At 38.4% G+C, this 25252-nt stretch overlaps 1 protein-coding gene across 7 annotated transcripts in view; it reads left to right on the top strand.

Moving 5' to 3' along the window:
* Positions 1-25252, top strand: part of BICD1 (BICD cargo adaptor 1) — a 236019-nt gene that overhangs the window by 197358 nt on the left and 13409 nt on the right. For 3 of the 7 annotated variants that reach the window (XM_012789251.2, XM_076007496.1, XM_076007495.1), the window contains exons 7-8: positions 1136-1453; positions 2449-2642. In XM_012789251.2, the coding sequence (XP_012644705.2) occupies positions 1136-1453; positions 2449-2642 (512 nt within the window). Of the gene's footprint in view, positions 1-1135; positions 1454-2448; positions 9089-17147; positions 17157-25252 lie in introns of those variants that run through there. The other 4 variants (XM_012789263.3, XM_012789261.2, XM_012789252.2 and 1 more) reach the window with 3 other exon arrangements.

The raw sequence follows: 25252 nt of genomic DNA, 5'->3' as shown, positions 1-25252 counted from the left end.
CATTTTCACAGACATTTTTTTTCTTTTTAGTTATAGTAACTGCCTTACTCCACAGTGTTTTTAAAATATCTGACTAATTCGGATAAATACAGGGTCCTGAAATTCACGTTGTATTTTTCTAAGCTCTGATCTTTCTCATGATCTACATATCCCCCACTTTGCTTCTTAACATTCAAGGTTAAAGAAATGGAGACCTGCCAGGGTCTCAAGTTATTTCACTACTGAGCCTGTTTTGTTTTTTTTAAAGTGCCCTAGGTTTATGCTAATTTCAAAGTTTGTTCAATACCTTTTGAATAACTCCATGAAGTCATTAACTATCTGCTGGTGCATGAAGAATATTTGTTATTAACATTGTAGTAGGTAAATAAACTCAGAAAAAAACTCAGAATGAGCTTTTCCTCCTCCTCAGTTCTTCCTTCCAAAGGTGTATGTGCTCAGGTTTTACCTTTGGTGGGGAAAACAGATCACTTCCTGCTATAGTACAAGTATGAAACCTGAATAAAGATGTTTCTGACAGCCTGCTATCTCTGTATCAAACCCTGTACAAATCCTGGTTTTCTTTGACAACTCATTGCTTTATCATTTGGTTGCAAAATCATTGGAAATATTGAGTTTTCTAATTCAGGCAAATCTGCCATATTGAAAACAGTGGCAGCTGCAGTCTGTACTAAATTGAAACAAATCTATACATACAGATAAGGAAATATTTTCTTTATAAACATTATGATTCTTGTGGATGCTATAGGTATAGGCTATAACAAATTTATCCCATTCTTCCAAAGGATACAATGTTATACAATGAAAGGAGTTATTATAACACACCTGAGGTACTGTGAACATTATGTGAGACTTGACTGTTCATTATTTTGGTACCACAGATTGGCCCCCATAATAACTCTGTCCCTGGGGTTAAGAATGTCCCCACATGTACTTTGTTGCATGGATGAATCATCATTTATCAAACCTGCTCTACTGTTTGCAGTTTTCCACTATTATAAGTTATCTCCATTTTACTGCTAGAGAGACCAATGTCCTGAGTATCTACATTCCAGTCAAATTCATTACTTTTCAACTTAAATCCCAAATTCAGTTTCGCCAAGATTGCCCCCTGACCACTTTTCTGTTTGGGTTCCAGATGTGATGAATATGTCACACAGTTGGATGAGATGCAGAGACAGTTAGCAGCTGCCGAGGACGAGAAGAAGACTCTAAACACTTTGTTACGAATGGCTATCCAGCAAAAACTCGCCCTGACCCAGAGGCTGGAGGACTTAGAGTTTGACCATGAGCAGTCCCGACGCAGCAAAGGCAAACTTGGGAAGAGCAAGATCGGCAGCCCTAAAGTAAGTGGGGAAGCATCAGTCACCGTGCCCACCATAGACACTTACCTCCTGCATAGTCAGGGCCCACAGACACCCAACATTCGGGTCAGCAGTGGCACTCAGAGGAAAAGGTATGCATGCAGCGATCTTCATAGCATGGTGCAGTGGCCAGATTTTAGTTGACTGCAAAATTAATGTGCTCTTGTTGTGGAGGATGGAGGAGGGGAAGGAAAAGAAAAAATGGGAGCTGGTATATAAATGAGCCTTGCTCATGTTGGTCTTTTCCAGATCAAAACCTTTTGATAATTATGTTTATTTGACCCTTTCTATCCCTGCCCCGCCCAACCCCACCCTAATCATGATGTAATTTTCAAGTGTCTGTTAATATTTTTGCTATTTATATGCGCAAATATGCCTCTCCCTTACTTCCTACCTAGAAATGGGTAGGTAAAGGTGGATATTAAGAACGAAGCTGTGTTCTACATGGGTTATAATTTGAAAAGTCATTGTACCTCTGGAAATGGTGCTATTTACCAGCTTCTCTTTAATGGGGCAAACTACGAAAATGTTCTCTTAGGGGAACTTTTGTCCATATGACCAAAACTTACGACTGGCTGAAAGGGGATGTCTATATTTAGTTAAAATACAATGAAATACATATAGTACTTTTCTTAAAAGCAGGTTTTTGTGCTTTTTGCTTTTTCGTTTGGCATGTGAATACTGCTCAGAGAAACCACTTACAAGGTTTTTAGTGGCTTGATTTTATGACCTTTGTCCAGAGTCTTTCTTGGCTGTTGAGTTACTTACCCTGTATTTTCAGTGAATGATAAAATTTTTTGTTTTAGGAGCTTTCATTAAAGAATCAAATAATACATGTATTTTCTATTTGCGGTTCAAACTGACTAACTGTAATAAATCTCTTTTCCAGTATCCAGAACAGTTTCCCAATAGGGTTGTATCCTGATGTGGAAACTAAAAAAATTAGCAAAAAAAAAAAAATCTTGATTTACATATTAAAAAAATTAAATGCCAATATAAAGAATGTTGTCACTGGTGAGGCATTGAAAGGTAATTAAAGTAAAACTTTTTTGTTTCCTATATGTATTTTTCTTGGATCTCCTGCAAGACAATTTTCACCTTCCCTTTGTGATCAGAGCCGTCCCAGGACTCCAGGGGCCTCCTACCTACAGAATTTATTAAGAGTCCCCCCTGATCCCACCTCCACAGAATCATTTCTTCTGAAGGGCCCCCCTTCCATGAATGAATTCATCCAAGGGCACCGGCTCAGCAAGGAAAAAAGGTTAACCGTGGCTCCACCAGGTAAACACTTTTTCCTTGGGTGCATGTGATGCAAATGAGTAGTTGAATAGACAACTCTCCCCTTCTTTCCAGCCACTCACGCCCACCCGCCCACCCACCCGCAGAGTCTGACTGTGATGATGTGTCCAGTCCTGCAGTTAAAGTGAAAACTCCTTTACTTTTAGCGTCCTGTTTCCTCCTTTCCACACAGCCAGCCATCCTTCCTTTAGAAAAGCCTCTGGGACTCCCTTTTAACAGCCGAGGATGGAAAATGAGAGTTGGAAGGAATGGGATAGGTAAAGGGAAATTAACAACAAGTGCAATGCAGGACACACACTTGGATCCTATTTGCAGTCTGGTAGCTCGTGGCGATTCCATTTTGGTCCAATTTTTTCATTTCTCTCTCTCTCTCTCTTTTTTTTTTTTTTTATTATTTTTAGTGTAATTTCAATAAAGGGAGCCATATTTAGCACAAGCCTGTTGGGCTAATTTCCTTTAGTAGTGACTCAGAATGTCTCCTCAATCATTGTATGAAACATAAAAGGAAGACCCTCTAAGATTTTCCTTCTCGGGAACATTTAGATCTTAGCATAATGTTCTTGTAGTTTGCAAGCCCTCATTGGTTTCTGGTTACCATCACAATCAGTTTATCTTAGCTTCACTGTTTTGCTTTTTTTTTTTCCCCCTTTCTTCTCTCTTCTTAGTTTTCCTACAAAGAGGCCTAAATAAAAAAATGTGATGCATGGGAAATAAAGGAAATGTGACTTCTGGCAAATAAAGATCATCCTTTTAAGGAATCCCTGCATGTTAAGTACGGATCAGATGCGGCAAACAGGAAGCCCATGAAACTAAATAAGCCCAAGGGCAGCTATTATTTGGCTGTTACGGAGAATGAAAAATTAAAACCAATTCAAGTTAATTATCAATAGCTAAATACTCAGAGATTTCACATGAACATCTATATTTTTGGCCTCTTTTGAAAGATTCTGAATATCTGGCAGTCCTAGGGCTGTATTCATGTATGTCAACACTTGGAACTTTGTAGTGGCTGCTGCTGTTAGATAGGGCACCCTTTGCACTTAGCCACAGTCCCCACCACTCCCTACTATAGACCCAGCCTGCCATACTCATTTCTATTCCCTTCTGGCCACAACTGTAGTGTTTGAGTTGATCACTTTTGCTATAAATTTTTTTTTTTAATTTACTTTGATTTTACCTTAATACCTTTTTGGAAACCTCAGCCTTTGGATCACTAATACTTTCCTTATTTGATTCATGTAATTAGCCTACTGGTTGGGATTAAAAGATTTGGCATAGAAATTTACAGCACGTGTTCAACATTGAGGAAAGTGATAGTGATGAGTTGGAATGGCATAACAGCCAAAATGTATACCTAAAAAAAAAAAAAGAAAAACTACTCAGTGTGTTTACTTTCATAATTCATTTCCTATTGTTTTAGATCCCTTTTTGAAGTGTTCTGTGAATACCAAAGTATTCGTGATTTAATCAAGATACTTAAGTTTGCTAAAATGCACAAAAGTGTTCTTTTTAGTGTTTCAAATGGATTTAATAGCACCATCTACTGGAACTTAGAAAATAAATAGGTATGATTAATAAATAACTCCTATTGTATTTTAATTAAAAAGTTGACGTATCAATAAGATTAAAAATTAATAGTAAATATTATAACAATGATAACTATTTTCATTTTTGTATAACCAGTTCTTATCTACATGAATATATATTTTATATCATTTTCATTACATTGTGGAAGCCATTAACATTATATTTCAAGCTTTTCCCTGTTGCCACCTAGTCTTGTTTTTATTTTTAAAGGGTATTGTATCATAGATTTCATTTCAGATGTTATCGCATTAATCACTACTTCCCTTCTTATTGTCCACTGAAATATTTCATTATTTGTTATGTTATACATTACTGCTGGGAATATCCTCATGTATTCAACTTCTCATCCATTTTATTTTTTTCTCAAGAGTGAGATCACTGGGTTAAAAGTTGAACATCATTATGTTTTTTGTTTCATTTTGATGTTGCAGTCAAAAAGAGTATATCAATGTACTACTAAAAGCCCCACAAAACACTTTTCCCATTTTCACACATTCTGAATCTTTCTACTGCTTTATACAAACTGTTCGCATACATGAATGAGGATACCGGTATGTTGTATTAAATTCTTTAATTTAAAATAACCAGAAAACGTCATTGACCTCAGAGATGATTACTAGATACAAAATTAGAGCTATAAGAAATGTGAAATTCAGAACTATTACTAGGCTGGAAGATCACTTTAATAACAATTTAGCATATTAATAACCTTTACAATTCTTGTAATTTATTTGAAGGTAAAATAATAAAAGAGAAAAGGAAGTAAAGCTGTTATTATAGCCTGAGGAATTTTGATTATATATCATGGAATCAGCCAGATTAACCCTTAATAAATTCTTATCAGATCAATCTAGTAACATTTTCTGAAAGGTCTTGGTTAAATGAATTACACTGGAAATTGATTTGAGCACCCCCACCAAATTGTAGCTTCTAAAAATATCTCCAAGATTGACAATGTATATTATTTTTCCCTGGCTGAACTATATAAGGTAAGACATATTAAGCATTATTTATGGTGCTTTCACTATATAAAATGTTTTTGTGAAGCTGAGAAAGGAAAACTATGCCATATATAACCAGTCCTGTGTTTTATGCAAGAAATATCTCAAACCCATGGGAAATAGGAGATTTTATGAGCATTTGTTATTCACAAGTTTAATATAAATTATTGACTATTATACAATTTGCTAGATCCTAACAATGTACATTAATCATTTTTAAAGGTTAATTCCCTGTTAATTTATCAGAATGTTTTTGATAAGCATTGTTTTCTAAAATATATTTTTAATCCATCTTTTTAGGTGATATTAATTATTTTAATAAGCAGATATGAGTATTATTTTTCTATTAAGGATCAATGAAGTAATTATATCAATAAAAATGAAATTAGTTTAAATTGCTTTTTATCCTTTGGTTGAGGAATTAAGAGAGATACAAATCTCATTATAAAATGTAAGACACAGGGCAAATAAAATGTCATTTAACCTATATAAGAGATACTTTCAAATAGATTTCTTTTCTGTGAGATAATGAGCAGAAAACCCCATCTCCTTAAAGACATAATTTCTTAATTCTGGAGAATCAACTCTAGGGTGGGACATTGATTGTCAACAGTAGTAAAATGTTTTATGTTAATTGATTAGAGCATGGTACTGATTTGCTACATTAGCACTCCTTTTTAGGGGAAAATATTCTGGCCTGTGTCTCTGACTTTGGCTCAGCTTCTGCTACCTCAGCCTCTGAAATTCTGGTTTCTGGCCATGGCTTGTTGACTTTCTTGTTCTTCACTTTATCCTTATCTCAGCACACAGACGCCAGTGTCCTTCCACATGCATTAGATTTTACAGTCTCAATTACCAGCTAATCTGAGAAGTGCCTGCCAGCTTTGATGGAAATCAAAAAGGGACCCTGTTGTCATCAGGAGTTCATAATCAGGCAGCAGATTGTATATCTTCATAAAATCCTCAATTATTTTGTAGCCAGCATTTTATCTTGATGCCTTAACTACCTAGGCCTATATCATCATCATCATCATCTTAATCATTTAATCAATAATTAAATAAGTCTACCAGAATATGTAAAATGACTCCATGCAATTCACAGACAAGAGATGTTATTTCTGTAGTAAAGACCTGCCTGCAGCATTTGCACAAGATAAATAAGAAATTTCAAACTTGAAAAAGCAAGTTTGAACTTTCTTCTTGAAGTGACAGCCTAAGCAATTTGTTCTTTTATTTATTTATTTATATATATTTTTTTACTCTTTTTCTTTTATTTCTTTTTTATTTGCAAGATGATTTTTCCATGGAAGCAATTTGTTCTTTACACTGTTTTCCACGCAGGAGTCTTTCCTCTTGGATGTGTTGTTCCCCTGTATCATTTCAATCCTCTCTCCCCTTTGTTCCTCCTTCTTTTCTTCTATGCCCCCTCCCCTTCTCTGACATTGTCTCAACTAGTGTGAGAGAATGGGATTGTTTTAAAATCTGAAAAGTTTCCTGTGATACCTTAGATTTTACCAATTTTTAAAGCAAGTCACAGAAATGTATTAACCTTAGACACATAATTACCCCTTTAGATATGTAGGCAACAAAACACACAAACATGTTCATACTGGAAATTGCCTTTATGTTTCACTACATTCAAACAAGTAAATGTTTATTTGCCTGTTTGTTGTACTGCAAAGGCTGTGTTCCTGAGCATGTACCAAAACCACATGTCTTTCATTAACCCCTTTGCTCATGGACTCATTCATCAAAATGTAACAGTTTAGTGAACACCTACGATGTGTCAGGCACTTTTCTTAGCTCTTGGTATATACAAGGATATTCAAATAAATTCAACATCTGGTAGGGGAGGTAGGCAGGCAGATAAGTAATAATGTTACTAGTAGATGTTCCTAGTATAAGTAAAGGTGTTAGAGAGGTTAGGAACATCCTTCCAGAAGAGATGCGAGGCTGGCTGTGAAAGGTCACTAGACCTTAACAGGCTGGAGCAGGCATCCTCAAACTACGGCCCGCGGGCCACATGCGCCCCACCGAGGACATTTATCCGGCCTGCCGGGTGCCACCGCTGCCTGTCCTACTTAGCAGCCGACTATCCCAGGCCCACAGTGGGCATGTGTGGAATGTGCGCCGCACTCTCCAACAGTCTGAGGGACAGTGAACTGGCCCCCTGTTTAAAAAGTTTCAGGACCCCTGGCTGGAGGTAGGGGTGCAGGTGTGGGTGGCAAGAAGGAAAGGAGGCCAGCTTATGCAGATGCCCTGAGCTGAGGTCTGCAGCCTGGGGCAGGCCTTGGAAGTGATGGCAAGTGAGGCTAGAGGGTGGACAGGGACCTGAAGACAGAGGACCAGGCTGGTGAGGGCAGGCTTTGCCACAGGCATAGCTAACAGTTGTAAGAACTGGATTCACTTTTCATTATCTAAAATCACCCCACGCTGGGTGCAGTGGCTCACACCTGTAATCCTAGCACTCTGGGAGGCCAAGGGGGGAGGATCGCTTGAGCTCAGGAGTTCGGGACCAGCCTGAGCAAGAGCAAGACTCCGTCTCTACTAAATATAGAAAAATCGGCTGGGCATCACGGTGTGCATCTGTAGTCCTAGCTACTCAGGAGGCTGAGGCAGGAGGACCCCTTGAGCCCAGGAGTTGGAGGTGGCAGGGAGCTATGATGACGCCACTGCACTCTACCCAGGGTGACAGAGTGAGACTCTGTATTGAACCACCCTCTCATTCTCCCTTTCAAAAAATTAAAAATTAAACAAAATAAAATCACCCTGAGAGCAGGGCAGAGCGTGGATTAGATATGGGTAACACCTGAGATAAAGAAGCAGCTACGGAGACATCTGAAATATGCAGGTGAGAGGCAGCGGAGACGGGAATCAAAACTCTGAGGAACATGAATGTTTCCACGTGTCTGCAGCTGGAGTCCAACTATTTCATAATCCAGCACGTCTCTGTACGCACAACCTGCTCTTACTGCTGTGCTCCCTCATCCTCCCAAGTTTTGTATATGAAAGGAGCTCAGTGAATGCTATTTGAACTTATTTCCTGAACTAATGGCCTCAGCATTTTGTTATTTATCAATTATATTTTTTCCTATAGAGGCTTTTCTATTTATTTATTTATAGAGACAGAGTCTCTCTCGCTTTGTTGCCCAGGCTAGAGTGAGTGCCGTGGCGTCAGCCTAGCTCACAGCAACCTCAAACTCCTGGGCTCAAGCAATCCTTCTGCCTCAGCCTCCTGAGCAGCTGGGACTACAGGCACGAGCCACCATGCCCAGCTAATTTTTTTCTATATATTAGTTGGTCAATTAATTTCTTTCTATTTTTAGTAGAGATGGGGTCTCGCTCTTTCTCAGGCTGGTTTCGAACTCCTGACCTCGAGCGATCCACCTGCCTTGGCCTCCCAGAGTGCTAGGATTACAGGCATGAGCCACCGTACCTGGCCAAGACTCTTCTATTTATGAGTGTTCCACCTCTCCATACCGCTGTACTTTCTTTTTCCACAGAATTCAATTCTTGAAATGGGAGTGAACAGTAGTCTGTGGAAACCTATAACCTTTTAAGCATATATTTTCTTTTAACATAGTTTCCACAGAGTTCTTCCCTGTAGAGGAAGACTTGGGCACTGCCTGGGGATGCTACAGCGTGCTATCTTTAGTTTGGAATCTGCTAAAACAAAAGTTAATTCAAAAATATTAATTTGCGGCCGGGCGCGGTGGCTCACGCCTATAATCCTAGCACTCTGGGAGGCCAAGGCGGGAGGATCGCTCAAGGTCAGGAGTTCAAAACCAGCCTGAGCAAGAGCAAGACCCCGTCTCTACTAAAAATAGAAACAAATTAATTGGCCAACTAAAAATATATAGAAAAATTAGGCAGGCATGGTGGTGTATGCCTATAGTCCCAGCTACTCATGAGGCTGAGGCAGGAGGATCTCTTGAGCCCAGGAGTTTGAGGTTGCTGTGAGCTAGGCTGACGCCACGGTACTCTAGCCCAGGCAACAGAGTGAGACTCTGTCAAAAAAAAAATATATATATATGTGTGTGTGTGTGTGTGTATACACACATATATATATAAATTTGCAAAATTACCAATCATGCATTGAAAAATACATTTTTATATCTTGACCCAATGAGATATATAATTAGAAATTGGCTCAGATTTCCAAATTTTAGTGATTCATGCATGCTATAAGAGTCTTTTTTGTTCTTTTTCTGGGAGAGTCATGATTTATTTTACAGTGGAAATGTACAACGCCCCCAAATTTCTTTTTATTTCTTTCAGTAGGTCTTCAAGTGCTAACTTCATTTTTAGGACATCTTTTAGTATAGAATGATATTGAATTGGAATGTGCAATGTTAAGGATATCATCTGAAAGATTTGTCCCTTTATAAGATTCTGTTTGTCACTGTAACGACAGACACCTAATTGAAAACTAAAATATATGGGAATTTGTCTAATTTTTTTTCCCAAATAGCTCTGTATCTGCTTTTTTTACATTAAATACTGAATATCCTCAAATTTAGCTCAATGTTTTGATTTTTTTTATCCAGAGAACTAGTTTCAGATAAAAATGTTTTGGAATTCTAAGATTTCCCCCCTTTTCTTATTTTCTCTTGCAAAGGTTTAAGCTATGTATATCACATAGCTTTACCATCACATACGTATATGTGCTAACATTGTGAAGTCTTTTCTGATCCCTTGCCTCTGTTAGATGAAATTAGCCACTTCTTCCCCTAGAACCCACTGCAGACAGCACAGGCAGAGAGTTTGTTGTATTAATAAAAAATACATTTTCTGTATATTTGGGAACGTATGTGTGTGTATGTGTGAATATGCATCTATCTATCTGAATATAACCTGTTCAATTATTCAGTCCGTCAGTTGTTTATTCTCTATTATGTGTCCATAATAAAAATCTGATTCCCCTGTGAGTCTGTAAGCTCCTTGTAGGCAGGAACCCTGCCTCCTTGGTCTTTGAATCCCCAGTTCTTGCATAATACCTGGCACACAGTGGGCCTTCAGTTTGTTGGATAAGAGATAATTGGTCCAGATTTTCCATAGTATCTCAGAATAAACAAGTTTGTTGTGCTCTGTCATCTATTCGTGTAGTTCTTCTGGTGTTTAGAATTATAAATAGTATAGTTCAGATATGGTTTAATATAGGTGATGTAGTAAAAACCGTATAACAGTTGCAATTTGAAATTTTCCAAGTCAGTTATTCACTTCTCTTATTATTTAAGCCAGCCAGCATGTGTTTCATCTTGAAGTTTCTTTATTTGGTTGTCTTAATATAGACATACCTCAAATTCAAGGTGAAGATAAGAAAATACCTATTGTAGAGGGCAAAATTTATGAATACATATAGTACAGAGTAGAATGTTACATATACATAAATATATAGCCTTTCCTAACTTTTATTTTTTATTCCTTTTTTATAATTTTTAAATATAGCATATTTTTCATTAGGTAATGATGGTTCAAAATTTTTAAAGTATAAAAGATTACACAATAGAAAGTGGATCTCTGCCACAACTGTGCCTACCCAACTTTTGTATCTGCCCAGAAACATTCTATACATATATAAGCAAATGCATATAAATATATACATACATAAAAACAAATATGCATTTTATATATGTATTAACAGTAACATTGGCACAACCACAAACATTGCTGTGTGTGCTGTTTTTTTCACATAATGTATCTTGGCTCTTTTATGTCAATTCATCTTTTTGTTTCTTTTTAATCAGAAGAAGTTATGGAGAGGAAGGATGATATGCTCTTTAAGAAACTCTTTAAGCAAGTTTGAAATGTTTCCATGTATACAATAGAAATATTTCTTGCCAAATGATAAAATGACAGCTATAGGAATGTTTCACCTTTTAGACCAGAGTTATCCAATAAAAATACAATGTGAGCTATGTATGTAATTGTAAATTCTCTAGTAACCACATTAGAAAAAGTACAAAGAGGCCAGGCACAGTGGCTCATGCCTGTAATCCTAGCACTTTACGAGGTCAAGGCGAGGCCAGGAGTTCAAGATCAGCCTGGGAGCATAGCAAGACCCCGTCTCTAGAAAAAATGTTTAAAAATTACCTCGCTTGGAGGCTGAGGCAGGCGGATTGCTCGAGGTCAGGAGTTTGAAACCAGCCTGAGCAAGAGCAAGAACCCATCTCTACTATAAATGAAAGAAATTAATTGGCCAACTAATATATATAGAAAAAATTAGCTGGGCATGGTGGTGCATGCCTGTAGTCCCAGCTACTCGGGAGGCTGAGGCAGGAGGATCGCTTGAGCCCAGGAGTTTGAGGTTGCTGTGAGCTAGGCTGACGCCACGGCACTCACTCTAGCCTGGGCAACAAAGCGAGACTGTCTCAAAAAAAAAAAAAATATTAGCTCGTTGTGGTGACACATGCCTATAGTCCCAGCTACTCAGGAGCCTGAGGCAGATGGATCACTTGAGCTCAGGAGTTGGAGATTGCAGTGAACTATGATGATGCCACTGCACTCTAGCCCAGGTGAAAGAGTGAAACCCTGTCTCGAAAAAAAAAAAAACAGTAAAAAGAAATAGATGAATAATAATATATTGATATAATATATTCATTATATTATTTCAACATGCAATCCATAGAAGCAATGTTTAGTGAAATATTTTATATTCTGTAAATTTTCTGTAAATTGAAATTTAGTATACAAGTATATTATGCAAGTACTTATAGAACATCTTGATTTGAACTGTCCACATTTCATTTACTCAATAGCCACATTTGGCTACTGTGAATTGATTCAGCTTTGTCCCTGATTGATGGCAATGCTTTTTTTTTTTTTTTTTTTTTTGAGACAGAGTCTCGCTTTGTTGCCCTGGTTAGAGTGAGTGCCGTGGTGTCAGCTTAGCTCACAGCAACCTCAAACTCCTGGGCTCAAGCAATCCTCCTGCCTCAGCCTCCCAAGTAGCTGGAACTACAGGCATGCGCCACGATGCCCGGCTAATTTTTTCTATATATATTAGTTGGCCAATTAATTTCTTTCTATTTAGAGTAGAGATGGAGTCTCACTCTTGCTCAGGCTGGTTTTGAACTCCTGACCTCGAGCAATCCGCCCGCCTCAGCCTCCCAGAGTGCTAAGATTACAGGCGTGAGCCACCTCGCCCGGCCTAAATAGATACATATTAAATGTTTATGCCTATATGCCCTTTGTTATATATATATCTTTTATTTATTTATTTTGAGATAGGGTCTCACTATGTTGCCCAGGCTGGACTTGAAGTCCTGAGCTCAGGAAATCCTTCTACCTCAGCCTCTCAAGTAGCTGTGACTACAGGCACATGCCACCATGCCTGACTCATCTTGTTTATTTGTTACTAGACCTCTTTGTCAGCACAAGAACTTACTATTGTTCAGGTATATCCTAATAAAACATACTGCTTAAATATCCTTAAAATAATAAAACAACTTAGTACTTTTTAAATTGTTATAATCAAGTTGTGAAAGCCCATGTTTCTTATTTTATGTAGGGAGTGACTTAAAAATGTTTAAAATGCATCCTGCCAGTTTTAAATGGCTGAATTTAATGACATCCATATATAGATTGAAAACACAAAAAAATTTCAAGGTAAGTTCCATGTGTTTTCCTTTTTCCCAGTATAAGAGAGAAAATAAAGGAATACTGAGTAAACCATTCCAGGCTACAAATGGAGCCACTCAACAAATAATGCAATGATTAATGGAACATCTGATGACCACAGTTCTATCAGCATTTTTATTTTTGTTTTTCTTTACCACTCCCTCCTCTGTCCTATCTAGAAATTGCATTTTCTTAAAGGATTCCATATTCAAAACCTGAGCATTGTTAGCAAAATAAGCTATGATCAAAGAATGGAATTCTTTGATTACTGAAGGAATCAACATGAAAATCAACTCTGCAGCAGAAACATGCATATTATATGAGATCATATTTTTCAATCCATATTGACTATATTAGTATTATGTCATTTTAAAGCCTTTTAAGTTTTATTAAAATTTTATTAAACCCATAGAAATTGAAAATTCCTTCTTTAAATCCTTAAGGAAAAAACTACAGTCTTTCTCTAATATATTCATTAAGTGAAAGAAAAAATACTAATCGTTACATGTTTAGGGCAAAAGCGATGAAGTCGTACTTGTGTCCAGCCAAGTCCACGCACATGGTGCTGGAAGTGACTGGGTCCGGAGGGTACAGAGGAGGAACAGGTGGGCTGAGACATTCCAGGCAGTAGCTATCTTCCTTTCCTGATTGTGCCCAAATCCCAAATGCATCTTTCTGATTCACTAAAAAATATCCACAGAACCCAAAAGAGACACTTCTAGGATTAGTTTCTTTCTTTTTATTTTTTGAAACAGAGTCTTGCTCTGTTGCCCAGGCTAGAGTGCCCTGGCATCAGCCTAGCTCACAGCAACCTCAAACTCCTGGGCTCAAGTGATCCTCCTGCCTGAGCATCCCTAGTAGCTGGGACTACAGGCATGCGCCACCATGCCCGGCTAATTTCTTTCTATTTTTAGTAGAGTCAGAGGTCTCACTCTTGCTCAGGCTAGTCTCGAACTCCTGAGTTCAAGCGATCCTCCCACCTCAGCCTCCCAGAGTGCTAGGATTACAGAGGTGAGCCACCGCGCCAGGGGGCCTTTACGGTTAGTTTCTAGATCATAGCTCCTGCTTCAGGCTTACTGAAGTGATCAGCTTCCACCCAATAATAACAAACTAGTCCGAATGCAGGCTAACACATTGCACATTTTATCCCATCACTTTCTACCTGTGTGTGCTCTCCACCCTCAAGACACAGAACGACCTTTATTCCACCAATGTACAATCACTTACCTGCAGCACCTAATCCTTAGTTTCTTTAGTACCTATTGTGTCAGGGAGTTGGGTACTTGTACAACAGTCTGTCTTTGATATTGCCTTCCCTTCCTATCTCAAAGCCTTGCATGCAAAGGAGTGTTCTGGTGGCCACCTGGGGCCACTCCTCCTCCTGTTCCAGGGAAAGATGGCCAGGCTTTCTATGCTATTATAGTAGCTACGCTAGTATGCTAAGTAGTAGCTACACGGCTACTATTTTTTTTTTTGAGACAGTCTCGCTTTGTTGCCCAGGCTAGAGTGAGTGCCATGGCGTCAGCCTAGCTCACAGCAACCTCAAACTCCTGGGCTCAAGCAATCCTGCTGCCTCAGCCTCCGGAGTAGCTGGGACTACAGGCATGCGCCACCATGCCTGGCTAATTTTTTCTATATATATTAGTTGGCCAATTAATTTCTTTCTATTTATAGCAGAGCTGGGGTCTCGCTCTTGCTCAGGCTGGTTTCGAACTCCTGACCTCGAGCAATCCGCCCACCTCAGCCTCCCAGTGTGTGCCGGCTGCACACAGCTACTATTTAATCCAATTCGCTGGCACTAGTCTGTTGTATTCTGCTATTTGCCCTCACTGTAACTACATAACAATCTCCACTATAACAAACCCTCTGATTAGAAAGCATTATCTGAGATGTTGTAAATAATAACATATATTAAGAGGAAGCCATAGGACGGGCGCGGTGGCTCACGCCTATAATCTTAGCACTTTGGGAGGCCGAGGCGGGCGAATCGCTCTAGGTAAGGAGTTCAGAACCAGCTTTAGCAAGAGTGAGACCCCATCTCTACTAAAAATAGAAAGAAATTAATTGGCCAACTAAAAATATATAGAAAAAATTAGCTGGGCATGGTGGCGCATGCCTGTAGTCCCAGCTACTTGGAAGACTGAGGCAGGAGGATTGCTTGAGCCCAGGAGTTTAAGGTTGCTGTGAGCTAGGTTGATACCATGGCACTCTAGCCTGGGCAACAGAGTGAGACTCTGTCTCAAAAAAATAAAAAAATAAACAGAGGAAGCCACAATAGGTACCCAATAGGAAAGCCAATCTGTAGGTTAACCAGCCGGACAGAAATCTCTGTCCATCTATCCTCACAAATGTAAAGGAGCGCCCACAGTGAAGTACCCCAAAGGGGCTTCTCCCAGCTCTCACACTCTCTGATTCTATGAATTAAAGTTATTCTCTCCATGATTGGGCCTGGAGTTCATGGTATGAAATCCATGTTTCTAAATAGATATATTAAAATATCTCAGCATCATATACTTAGAAAAAAAATTTCCTGTTTTTTTTTTTTTAAAGAACAAGGAAAATTCCTGTTATCTGATATATAAAACAAACGTCTTTGACAGCTCAAAGGATTTATGTGTTATGAACTGCCTATACAAGACAGGAAAGAGCAGTGTTTCCAAGTTCTCACTGAGTCCTTGTGTCCTTATTTCTTTCTCAAAACAGATGACATTCAATATCTAAAAGTATACTGATACTATTACTCTGGATTTAGGACCACTGATTTAATTCAGGAATGCTTCTTTGGTGCCCATCAACACGACAGCCAACCAGACTCCTCTGGGGTGTTACAGACAGTTTGGAGAATGGACCTTTCTACATGCTAACCCTGGATTCGGGGGCTCTCCTGAGCTCTGAGAGAGTTGAGCAGGGTCTGAAGGAGTCTGAGCTCTCGCAGCCCAAATGATGTGTAGTTATAATGCTCACAGAAGGCCATGCTTGCCACTTCCCACTTTTCTTTTAGATGATGTAGTAGAAATGTAGTCCCGTAGCATTTACACTTAGACAACTTAAAGTGACTTAGTAATTAAACTTGTACAGCTCACCAACCAGAAGAGATTCACGGTGCACTATATTCATTATAGGGCGATGAAGCTTTCCTGTTACCCCCTGGGATTCCTCTTGCAGGATATATATTCCTTCCTCCACACACTCACCTCTTTAGCCACCTGTTGATCTTGTTCAGTCTTCTTGGCTGTTTCCCCAGTGTGTCATGCATGAAAGCTATGATAAGGAAAAAGGAAAAGCACAACTGAAAATGTTTGACTTTATTTTCAAAAATGCAAAATCATAAACATGTCGTATAGCCACCAAATTTGTCGTCCTTTATTTGTCATCTCTCAGCCGAAAATAGTCATTGATATACTCTCAATATCACAAACAATATTTTTGTGAGCTGTACATGTAAAAGCCAAGTTTGTTTTGACTTTAGTCATTATTGGACCCTAGAGATTTTCTTCTTCTTTTTTTGGCATGTAGATTATTTGTGCCTCTTCAGTGTGCCCAGTCCAAGGTCAGATCTCCTCCTGAGGGACCCTTCTGGAGCCAGCCTCCCATGTAATTGCATGAGCCAGTCAATGTTCTCAGGAGATGGACTAGATTAGGTTGCCACTCTTAAAATAATTATTTAAAAGAAAACCCATCTATAATTTCAAAATTTTGCATTTAAAGATTTATAAGAAAATATGTACGTTTGTTTTGCAGGATAATGGTCTAGATCAGGACTGTCGTTTTAAACCTATTTTTAGTGGATGTAAAGGTTGGGATTTTTTTTAGTTTGGAGGAGATATATTTTCCCCATGTTAAGGACATTTTTTGCTGCTCTGATGTTGACCATCTAGTCCATTTTTTTTGCTCAAAACTTAGCCTTTCCTCCCAATTCTTCATACTTAAGACTGTGTCTTACAACAAGGAGAAAATCTGTCTATGATTAGCTTGGATATTAAGAACTAAAATTAGAAATTTAGAGCAGGAAGAGGTACCATTTGCTTCTGGCCACATGGTACCAGGGCTGTGGCTCAGATATCTCAATATGAGTATGCTGCTTAGGTAATCATAAATACCTATTTCTGGCTTTCCAGACAGTTCTGGCTTCACCTCTATTCATAGGATCCTTTAAAAAAACTAGTACTGTAGTCCTTGACTCTAAGTAGGTATTTATGGAATAAGCCATATGTAATGACATTAGAATCAGTTAAACATAAATGTTTTTCTCTTTTTATGCACTACTTGACATCAAAAGCAAAAAGAGGTAAGTTGGCTATAAACCTGTAGGTGAGCCTTATTTTCCTTCATAGATTTATTCCTGAATATCTTTGCTTCAATTAAATTGCTATGCATCAAATACTTTTTATATTGGGAAGCCTTTCATTGTAAATCCTTATTCTTTTCTTTGAAAAATGAATAAGCACCTTCTGTAAAGTTGGATTGTAAAAATATATAGTACTTAAACGTACTGCTTTTTCTTTAGCCGATTTATACTTATGCTTTAATTTGCTTGTGAGGATATAGGGCATTTTGAAATACTTGGTTTAGTTTTGAGGTTTCTGCATTATTTCCCCCTGAAGTGTGGATTATATGTTGTAAGTATTTCTTCTTTTCTTGAAAATGAAAAAAAAAAAAAACACAAAAAACAAGCCAAGAAACAGCTGACATTGGTGAAAGTCTATAATTTTCAGATTCATCAATTTACAGAAGATTACCTGAACCTCTCAGAATATTTTCTAGTGTGACTTTTTTGAAATGATAGGAACAAAAAAATGAAGCAAACATTAAATAAGAAAATCAAACACATTTCATTGAGTGGTATCTCATATATTTTTCTTGTTTAAGATCTGTTTTTACAATTGATCTTTTTAAATGTGTTCTCGGTTATAGTGTAACTTATTTCTCTTTTGTTTCTTTTGATGATGAATTAATTCTGGCATTTCTAAGGTATAGCTGGTCTTCATTAGATTCATGCTGTATTGACTTTGCTTAGCAAGGACAGAGCACCATACCAACTTGACTTAGCTCTGTGCCTGCTGGCATTGCTTTTGAGAAGGTCATTTCTAAACCAAAAGATTATTTTCTAAAAGGTTCTTAATTGGTATAAGAATCTGGCAGCAAAATGTACTTTTACCTCTTGGTGCCACTGTATTTACTTCTCCTCTCCCCTTTTATCCTCCTTGTCTTTCCTGTCATGGGCTGTTGATAGCACGTGTTGATAGCATGGTTTAATTGTAAGTTGTTCAGGAAAAAGTTGACCATACCTCAGGGCACTTTTATGGTCCCCCTTTGCAAGATTTGAAGTAAAAATAGATTTTTCTGTGAATATTGCTTTGTTTTATAAAACAGCTAGTCATATTAATATTCATCAGGGCAACAACTGGAAAGCTGGGTGAAAGTTTTTGTCTAATCTGTAATCACTAAAAAGTGTAAAAAATGCTTCCTCTCTACCTCTTAGCAAGTCATGCTCTGATTCTGCATCGTTGAAGACATTTTAATGCTTGTCACCAAAGTGGGATAAACTATATGCAGTTGTCATTTATGTGAAGGCAGAGCCATTTGCTTTTAAAGATGTGTCACCAGGTCTTATTTTTGCATTGTCTATATTGAAATTTTGTAATGTGTTTCAACAATTCTGTCTTTTTGTTCTTTGGAAATCTTTAATGAATAATGATTGTTTCTGGCTATCAAGGACATAAACACATAATGGAGTTCGCTGTGTTACAACACTGATATAAATATAAGTCTGAAGTGTCTGGTGATATAAATTAGCAGATTACACTCCTGAGAAGTCAACAATTATGCTACTGTCTTACCTGTGGGTACTTTCAGAGAAAACAGTGTATTAACAGGGTATATGATATTTTTGACAAAAAGGGATAAGATAGCCAATTATGTGTTTGATTATAAAATGCTAAAAGTTGTTCACTGCTATCCACTTTTACTCGTGTCAATGTTCTGTTAAATTCATCATTAGATTTTTGAAAATATTTCAACCTTTCCTAACTGTTGTTAATATTTATGTAAATGCTTCTATCTTATGCTCTTATTATTTTTCTTTATGTAATGTTTCTATCGCAAATTATTGTTTTTTTCCTAAATTCTCTACTCACTATGTCTGTTTTTTCAGTTTATGTGTTTAAGAATTCATAGGACCTCTTAAATGTTCAAGTTGTTACTACAAGGAAAATGTATTTTGATGTTTCTTTCCATTAACATTTTTGTTAATTCACTAACACACTGTTAATCATTGTGTAGATTTAGTGAGGAATTATTCAGTATTAATGTTATTTGACACATCTTAAATAATGGCACTTTAAAACTTGTTTTTAAGATTCACACAAATAATTGTAATTTGATATATGATTATCAAAGAATGATTGATCATCTAGCATCACTAAATTAACTTTAAAATCTTTATCAAATAGTATGTCTTTCTTATCTCTTTTGTTAGAAAATTATGATGATGATGATGATGGCAGAAATGTCTAAATTGTAAACTCTCCTTTCTTCAAGTGAATTGATCAAAAAAAAGGCATTAGTAAAGTGCTAATAAAGAAACAAATCCAAGGATACTTTGAGTAGAATCAGTGCTATAGCAGATATTTGGCACCACATGCAAATTCCCTAAGCAAACTACTATGGGGAAACAAGGAATTATAAGGCAATGTCCTGCCTGCTCTCAAGAGCTGCATAGTGGGGTTGGGGAGATCAGAGAACACTGCAAGGAAAGCAGTGGTCAAAGTTGTACACGAAATGCTGAAGGAGACGAGATGAGTTCTTAAGGAGTTTAGAGGAAGCTGGCATGAAGCCTGAAACTTGGCTCAGAATAGTCTGAAAGAGGAAGGGAGCATTTCAAATGAATATAATGGTAGCAGCAAGGGCTTGTTGAAATGAATTCATCATAGGATCCATTTTGGCTTTTCTTATTTCATTGCTCTTACTTTGTTTCTTGAAGTTGAAAACCTCACAACTTCAAGGTCGTATCACCTCCTCCCTTCCCTTCATCCCGTACATCTAATTGAAGGACTCTGGACTGTGTGCTTTCACAAACATTCTCCCACAAACCTTGCAAGATTGGTGTTTAATGTCCCCACTTAGCAGAGAGAGACACCAAGGCTCAGAACATTTAAATTGCTTCTTCGGTTTCCCTAGACTGTTGGTTGTCCGAGCTGGGATCTAAATACGAAGGTCTCTCTGATGGACTCTAACTCCCGTGTTGACATGGCTGTGGGCTGAGGAGCACAGGGGAGAGAGAACAGAGAATGAAAAGGACAGCTAAGGGACCACAGGAAATTACTGCAAAAGCATCACCGATAAATGGAAATAAATTATTCCAACGTTCCTATTATCCATTCCTGTGGGTCTTTGTGTGAAACCCTCACCTAAGACTTGAGTGTCTGATTATAGAGAGCACCTTCCTGCTATTATAAGAATTTCTGAGTATGGGAGATTTTATAACTATGCAGTATTACTATCTCCACCTCGGTGCGCAGTAAATAGAAATTTATATTTTCTTCTAACATAATTATTCAATTGTCACATTCTGTCATCAGTTTAGTATTCCCCAATACCACTGACTTGGCCATTTTCACTTCTCTCTGCAGTGCTTTTGCTAGGAAGGAAGTCTGTTACGATTCAAGTGCAGATTCTCATTCAGAGTTTGTGCTTCTGGCCTTTTGTATATATCTTTTTGGTTTGCGTGTCCTTAAATTAAAACATCTTGTTTTAGGCCGGGCGCGGTGGCTCACGCCTGTAATCCTAGCACTTTGGGAGGCCGAGGCGGGCGGATCGCTCAAGGTCAGGAGTTCGAAACCAGCCTGAGCGAGACCCCGTCTCTACCAAAAATAGAAATAAATTAATTGACCAACTAAAAATATATATACAAAAAATTAGCCGGGCATGGTGGCGCATGCCTGTAGTCCCAGCTACTCGGGAGGCTGAGGCAGTAGGATCGCTGAGCTCCGGAGATTGAGGTTGCTGTGAGCCAGGCTGACGCCACGGCACTCACTCTAGCCTGGGCAACAAAGTGAGACTCTGTCTCAAAAAAAAAAAAAAAAACATCTTGTTTTAAACTTCAAACCTTGGACTGCTCAGCATTTGGAATAATGTAAGAGAATGTTGGCTAATCTTAGTTTATTTAGGAACTGAAGAAGAACTCTTGGCAGAGTAAGGGAGAGTACTAACTGCGTCCACTTTGGAGCAAGTATCAAAGGCCGTTTTGGTCTGGCAGGGCCGCCATCACAAATTGCCACAGCCCTGGTGCCTTAAACAGAGAAAATGCATTTTCTCACAGTTCTGGAGGCTCAAAGTCCAAGATCAGGGTGTTGGCAGGTCTGGTTTCCCCTGAGGTCTCCCCCTTGGCCTACAGATGGCCACCTTCTCGCTGTTTCCTCGCATGGCCTTTCTCTGTGCACGGCATCCTGGTGTCTTTGCATGTCTTCGTCTCCTCTTCTTTATGAGCATGCCAGTCAGACTGGATTAGGGCCACCCCTAATGGTGTTGTTTTAATTCAGTCACCTCTTTAAAGGCCCTGTCTCCAACTACAGCTGTATTCTGAGGGACTAGGTGTTAGGGCTTCAACATATGAATTTGGGGGACACAATTCAGTTTATAACAGGCGCCACAGGGCATTCCACATTCCACTGAAAGGACATGGGGCAGACAGAAACCAAGGCTGAACTTCACACCCTGCCACTCTCTCCGTGGGCCCTAAGAAAATGACTTAACCATTCTGATCCTCAGGGTTTTAATCTGTGAAATAGGGATTATGACAACCAACCTCAACTGAGTTTTCTTTCCGGGCCCTAAAAAGCTTTTGTGCACTGTAACAGTCACACAGAAAGTGACTGTGCATAAACTCTGTAACCTCTCTAGGCCTCAGTGTCTCATTTCTAAATAAAAATATAATCTATCTCATTGAGTTTTTATAAAATTAATGAGCCTTTGCATGCAAAGTATCTACATATGTATAAAACTCTATAAATATTACATATTATCATTATTTCTCATCCTTTCCTCTTCCTTCTACATTCCTGTTGCCTGCTTTTCCATTTTTGTCATTACTCAAAATCCCAATTAGTGAATAGTTTGGAAGAACATGGCCAGGTTTACAGAAAGAAGAAGAAAGAAGAAAGAGGGATATTCTTTCCTGTCCCATGAGGACATAAAAGATCATTAACTATGGAGTGTTAATCTTAAGACGATCTATAACTCTCTGTCAACTCCTTATCTAGTAGCTTTCATAATTTTCTCTTTTTTTGGGGGGACAGAGTCTCGCTCTGTTGCCTGGGCTAGAGTGCCGTGGCATCAGCCTAGCTCACAGCAACCTCAAACTCCTGGGCTCAAGCGATCCTCCTGCCAGAGCCTCCCAAATAGCTGGGATTACAGGCACATGCCACTACGCCCATGTAATTTTTTCTATTTTTACTTGCCTAGCTATTTTCTATTTTTAGTAGATATGGGGGTCTTGCTCTTGCTGAGTCTGGTCTGGAACTCCTGACCTCAAGTGATCTTCCCGCCTCGGCCTCCTAGAGTGCTAGGATTACAGGCGTGAGCCACCATGCCTGGCCTCTTGCTTTTCTAATAACTATTAACCTCTGTCCTTATTGAAAGATTTTAATGAATATTGACTGTTTACTTCCAAGTATGTAAGATTTTTGGTCCAAAGTAGTTGTCTTAGTTTGTTTTCTGCTACTTATAACAGAATACCTGAAACTGGGCAATTTATAAAGAAAAGGAGTTTACTTCATACAGTTGTGGAGACTGAGAAGTCCAAGGTTGAAGGGCACATCTGATGAGACCCTTTTTACTGGTGGGTTCTCTCTGCAGAGTCCCAAGGTGGCTCAGGGTTTCACAATCCAAGGTGCTGAGCCTGATCACTCAGGTCTCTCTTCCTCTTCTTAAAAAGCCACCAATCCCAGTCCCATGATAACCGTTATCCATTAATGCATAAATTAATTAATTTATTCATGATGGCATAGACCGTATGATCTAATCACCTCTTATTAAAGGCTCCACCTCTCAACATATTGAGAGGTGCCACATTGGGGATTAAGTATCACCAAGAGTTCTGGAGGGGACTTTCAAACCATAGCAATGTTATCCATTTGAAAATAGCAACAATGTTATATGACAGCAATTGTTCAAATAGATTCATTAAATGTTTTTTTAAAAAACAATCTTAAACAGTACCTCAAGTTAACAGATAAAATAACTATCTCACCAAGAGGCATGTGTACTCTTTATGTGATGAACTTCCATTTCTCCTATTTTTGGGAATATGAGTTGCCTTTTTTTTTTGAGACAGAGTCTCACTCTGTTGCCCAGGCTAGAGTGCCATGGCGTCAGCCTAGCTCACAGCAACCTCAAACTCCTGGGCTCAACCAATCCTTCTGCCTCAGCCTCCCGAGTAGCTGGGACCACAGGTATGCGCCACCATGTCCAGCTAATTTTTTCTATATATTTTTAGTTGGCCAATTAATTTCTTTCTATTCATAGTAGAGATGGGGTCTCACTCTTGCTCAGGCTGGTCTCAAACTTCTGAGCTCAGATGATCCACCCACCTCGACCTCCCAGAGTGCTAGGATTACAGGCATAAGCCAACATGCCCAGCCATGAGTTGCCATTTTTAAAAGAAGAAAGGAAAAAAGAAAAGAGTACATATCCCTTTTCTTTTTACTTTTCTTGTTGAAGGAGAGATACTAAAATATCATGAACTTATGAAAGATAAAGGAAGAGGTGCCCAGGGAGAAAGAGAATGTGGAAGTGAGACGGTGAATATTTACATCTGTCAGAAGAAGAGATGTGGCAATAGTAGTTTTTATACAGTGGAAAAGAAAGAAGTTTCTCTAAACTGTAGACCAACAAATTTGAGGCTGTTCATAGGCAAATTTCTGGAAATGGATAAGTTTCAAATGCTCTATATAAAATGGGGATTACTAAAAGCCAGCATGTTTCATCCAGAATGACATAAGCGGCCGGGCGTGGTGGCTCACGCCTGTAATCCTAGCACTCTGGGAGGCTGAGGCGGGCGGATTGCTCAAGGTCAGGAGTTCAAAACCAGCCTGAGCAAGAGCGAGACCCCGTCTCTACTATAAATAGAAAGAAATTAATTGGCCAACTAATATATATAGAAAAAATTAGCCGGGCATGGTGGCACGTGCCTGTAGTCCCAGCTACTTGGGAGGCTGAGGCAGGAGGATCGCTTGAGCCCAGGAGTTTGAGGTTGCTGTGAGCTAGGCTGACGCCACAGCACTCACTCTAGCCTAGGCAACAATGCGAGACTCTGTCTCAAAAAAAAAAAAAAAAAATCAGAATGACATAAGCTAGACTACCCTCATTCTCTATCATAAGTGGGAAGTGGTAACAACTTTGGCAAACAACTGATCGGGTATTTTTTTTTAACATCCTTGAGGCAATTAGAGAAATCAATTCTAGAGGATAGTATAATTGTTTAGATTCATAACTGGTTGAATGACATGTGCAAAGGGTTCAAATTCATAGATTGATATTTATGAAATATGGTCTCTACTTGGCCCTATTATTAGTTGCTAATCTTAGATAAACATATCAAGGGCAGTCTTCATTGTGTCAAGAAATTAATAAGCTTTTCAAATCTCAGGAATACTGGATTCTATGGCCAGGAATTCATGAAAGCATAAACCATCCTAGGTAATTTCAGGTTTAAACAAAATTCTAAATTAAAAAAAAAAATGATATCAAGGGCAGGGTTTAGTGGCTCAAGCCTGCAATTCCAGGACTTTGGGAGGCCGAGGTGGGAGGATTGCTGGAGCCCAGGGAGTTTAAGACCAGCGTGGGCAACATAGTGAAATCTTATCTCTACAAAAAAATTTTTTGGCTGGCGCCAAACTTACAGTGTTATGTAATTCAGTTTTTATCATTTATATAAACACTTTAATTTTATGCTAAAATATCTTATTAGTAGAGACCATAAACAGTTTGCATTTGCAAACAATTTATCTGACTAATTCATTTTGTTAGGTGTCAGCATAGATGTCACAATCTCTAGAAATCATTGTCTGACTAAAGATTTAGTTAAGTTTAGTTAGTTATATTTAATCTAATTTAATTTAAATTTAGCTAATCTCTGCTATGAGATCCCGTAATACCCTACACTTTCTCTATCATAGGAGCCAATACAGTGATGCGTTTGCAAGTTCAGTTCAACCCTCCGATCATACAATTCTGGATTCAAATCCCATTTCTACTTACTAGTGGACTTTGTCAAGTTACTTAACCTAAGTCCCCCTCTTCTTATTCATAATTTGGGATTAATAAAACAGGGTTAAAGGAGAGCATGTATATTAAGTGCCTGACACATGGTAAGCAACAAATAAG

This window comes from Microcebus murinus, chromosome 10, assembly GCF_040939455.1.
Source record: "Microcebus murinus isolate Inina chromosome 10, M.murinus_Inina_mat1.0, whole genome shotgun sequence".
NCBI classification, from domain to species: Eukaryota; Metazoa; Chordata; class Mammalia; order Primates; family Cheirogaleidae; genus Microcebus; species Microcebus murinus.
This window is presented reverse-complemented; position numbering and strand designations above follow the sequence as displayed.